The 3,335-nt window shown below is 34.0% G+C and overlaps 1 protein-coding gene across 1 annotated transcript; it reads left to right on the forward strand.

Moving 5' to 3' along the window:
* Positions 1-295: 295 nt before the first annotated feature.
* On the forward strand, positions 296-2,822 carry LOC121814591 (C-type mannose receptor 2-like). Its single transcript, XM_042221273.1, has 4 exons — positions 296-339; positions 824-1,183; positions 1,544-1,864; positions 2,641-2,822. The coding sequence occupies exons 1-4, from the start codon at positions 306-308 to the stop codon at positions 2,736-2,738; spliced, it is 813 nt and encodes a 270-aa protein (XP_042077207.1). The 5' UTR covers positions 296-305; the 3' UTR covers positions 2,739-2,822.
* The last annotated feature ends 513 nt before the right edge of the window (positions 2,823-3,335 follow it).

Here is a 3,335-nt window from a genome sequence, read left to right on the forward strand (position 1 = left end):
ATTATAAAAGCAACCTCAAAGAGAAAAGAACACACAGTGACGAGCAGCTGTGTGTGTTTGGTAACTCAAGAAGTGTGGCAAGTTCTTGTCTTATATTATCTGTCTGTCTGTCTCTCTCTCTATGTATATTTAGAGAGAGAGAGAGAGAGGGGAAACATTTTTGATGTACTGTCCTTTCTAATCACTTTTTAACCAATGTCATTCTAACAAAATGCTCTATATTTATTATAGCTTTCAGTGTATTCATTATGCTGAATCAGATATGACACAATCTTTTTTTTCCTCCACAGTTAATCAGAGTGAACATGGATGTGTTTCTAGTCCTTCTCCTGCTTTCAGGTAAGATTCCAGCAGTTTGGTAATTTCTCTTTCAGCATATAATAATTCACTGTTTTTTTCAAATATAAATTGTTTCTACCTTGAATTTTTTAAAAGAGAGGTAATAACTGACCAAATATGGAGCAAGTTTTATTAATTCATATTTGAGGGCGAGCTGTTGCTCCAGCATTATGACTTTACTCCAACAAAAATGCATATATAATTAAATTAAATAAAAGTAACAAATTAACGAAATTAATCTGGAATCTGGGTGACTATCAGTTTAGAAATTTTCAGATTCACTGACATAGGCACAAATGAAAAGTGGTTTCTGTCCACATATTAATAAGTTGAACCATCACTGATCTACTGAGCAAATCTTATTTAAGGAATTCTTTTACTGCAGAAAGTAAAATTCTATAGAACTCCAAGTATACAAGCATTCTGAATAAATAAACAGTATTTCTTAGTAAAATCTCAAATAAAAATCCATTTCCTTCTTCAGCTTACTGTGTCCCCACTGCTTCCTTTCCAAACATCTATTACTTTGTGAATGAGAATATGACCTGGGATGAGGCCGATGCTTACTGCATCAAGGAGTACCTTGGACTTGCCCAAATTACGTATCCAGAGAACAACACTGCACTGGTGAACACTCCAGCCGGGGTATACACCGGCAAAGCCTGGATCGGACTTCATATAGGCGGTATAGGTTGGGCCTGGCTGGATGGACGACCACCCACATATTATGGATGGAGCTCTGAGCAGCCACTCTACACTGGCCCTGGATATTGTGTGTCCACAGATTACAGAGGATGGTATAGTGTAAAATGTACAAAAACGCTTGGCTTCATTTGTTTTGACGGTAGGTATAAAGAGATCATTTGTTGTAAGGTTTTACTCCTGTAGATTAAATTGACCCTTGGTACTAATTTAGCAGAATGAGGCTCAAAACATGAAATAAATAATAAACATAAAAATACAACTTTTAAATATTCTAGTTTGAGACTGGAATAAGTCTCCCAGTGAAGCTCAAACCTGAACTACTCAGTATAAATATTAAGAAAATATGAAGACTATATATATGCAGTACTGACATATGATTTATATGGTGTATTTAAATCACAGCTTTTTTCTGCATAGCCTATTTTTAAAAACATAAATGAAATCATTAATATATGTATAATGTTACTAATGGAATCTATAACTTCTGTTTCTTTAACAGGCAGTGATTACATTGTTAATAAGACATATGTGACTTGGAATGAGGCCAAAATCAGCTGCAAAAACAAAAATTCAACTCTGGCACAAATCCTTGATGTGGAAACATTTGATGAAGTCAGCAGAGTTGTGGATAAAGAAATTTGGATTGGCCTTAGTTTTTCTCCAGTCTGGTTTTGGTCAGAAACGCAACAAATCAGCACATTCATGAACTGGAAAACAGGACAACCTAACAATGAGTTTGATTGCGCTGCTATATTGGTGGAAGATGGAACTTGGACCACCGAACCATGCATTCAACAATATCCTTTCTTCTGCTATGCAGGTATGAATGACATTTCCCTAGTTTTAACACTCAAGTGAATTTCCAGAGATGGTATGACCAGAAAATATTTCTTGCACACTAATCAAGATATAATGAAGACAATATACTTTGTTTAATTCTAGAAATATTTTTGCCTGTTTGCTTGTTTTCTGCCCCTGATAAATGGCAAAGATGGTCATGTGACATTCTCTATCTGCTGAAGGCTGAGTCTAAGGCTTTAACTAGTTTGATTTTTTTCTTTAGCAGTTAAAGTACAACTGTTTTAAAAAAATGTAAACAACAAAGTCATCAGCAGCACAAAAATACAAATAACGAAGTGCACCTGCAGCATTTGCTTTTCTTTTTTTTTAAATTTAAAAGTGTATTAAATCAATGCTAGTTGCAAAAATAACTTCAATCCATGAATAAATCTACAGTATTAGCAAGTCTAAACATTACCTAGATATCTTAAGCTTTATATTTCCAAAAAAAATGTAGTCACTTTATCCGCATGCAGCGCAAAGACAAGTAGAAAATTTGACAAATTTATATTAAAAAAGAACAATAAAAGCTATGATATTTGTTTAGGTCAAAGAGGTGCACTTAATAGCATCTCTCCAAACATGGCATCTTAATGTTGTGACTGTGTTCTGTATATTTTAACAGGGTTTTGGTTAATGTTTAAGACATTCTATTTGAATCTAATAATATACTTATATATTATTAATAACTTCCTCTAAGCCAAGTACTTTTCAAATTCCATATAATTTATTTGGAAATGTTTTGTTTTTGTGTAGTTTACAAATCAAAGAAAACAGTGGTGAGCATGAATATCCAAACTGATGTCGACCTGGAAAATCCAGATAACCAGGCTGCCCTGATGCAACAGGTATAGTGTTTGTTAACAAGTTAGCCTCACTTGATTAATATTACCAGTAAGAGAGCTTTCTCCATTCTCTCAGCCAGTGTTGTGTCCAATGTTCCCTCTAATTTTTCATGTGTCTGAGCGAACACACAAACTGCCTGAGCGGTCCCTTGGACCACTGTGAGCAACAGCAGAAGTGTACAGTGTGATCACGCCAGCATTGAATCCATCCAAGTTACATGTTTATTAAAAGAATCAAATCTCAACATTTACATTTATGTTAAACTACTTTTAATTAACTACTTTAGCCCACTTACAATGAAAATTTAAAAGAATCTTTTCATCACCTGTGTAGTACGTTAACACTCTTGGAAGTAAAACTAACTTGAACTCCAATTTTGAAAAGACAACTTTTTTTTTAAAGTAAAGCTCTGACTTGTATTATGAGTATGAGTCTGTGGTTTGGGAGAGAGTCCTGTAACTCTGTCTGCAAAATACAGTATATAATGACCAATGTTGGGCAATTAATTATATAGTTACTTCTTCAAAAAAGTTACTGAGTTGTGCAAAGTTTTTTTGCAGCTGTTTACCTAAAAATGCTGCCAAGGCATTTTTTAAATAAACATA

This window comes from Haplochromis burtoni, unplaced genomic scaffold (assembly GCF_018398535.1).
Source record: "Haplochromis burtoni strain Fernald_Lab_line unplaced genomic scaffold, NCSU_Asbu1 Contig_64, whole genome shotgun sequence".
Taxonomy (NCBI): domain Eukaryota; kingdom Metazoa; phylum Chordata; class Actinopteri; order Cichliformes; family Cichlidae; genus Haplochromis; species Haplochromis burtoni.

What these genes read in the sequence shown, in the direction of transcription:
- LOC121814591 (XM_042221273.1), top strand. Translation starts at nt 306, where the DNA reads ATGGATGTGTTTCTAGTCCTTCTCCTGCTTTCAG. An exon ending in TGGCTTCATTTGTTTTGACG is followed by an intron (nt 1,184 to 1,543) that starts GTAGGTATAAAG and finishes TTTCTTTAACAG; the next exon opens with GCAGTGATTACATTGTTAAT. An exon ending in TCCTTTCTTCTGCTATGCAG is followed by an intron (nt 1,865 to 2,640) that starts GTATGAATGACA and finishes GTTTTTGTGTAG; the next exon opens with TTTACAAATCAAAGAAAACA.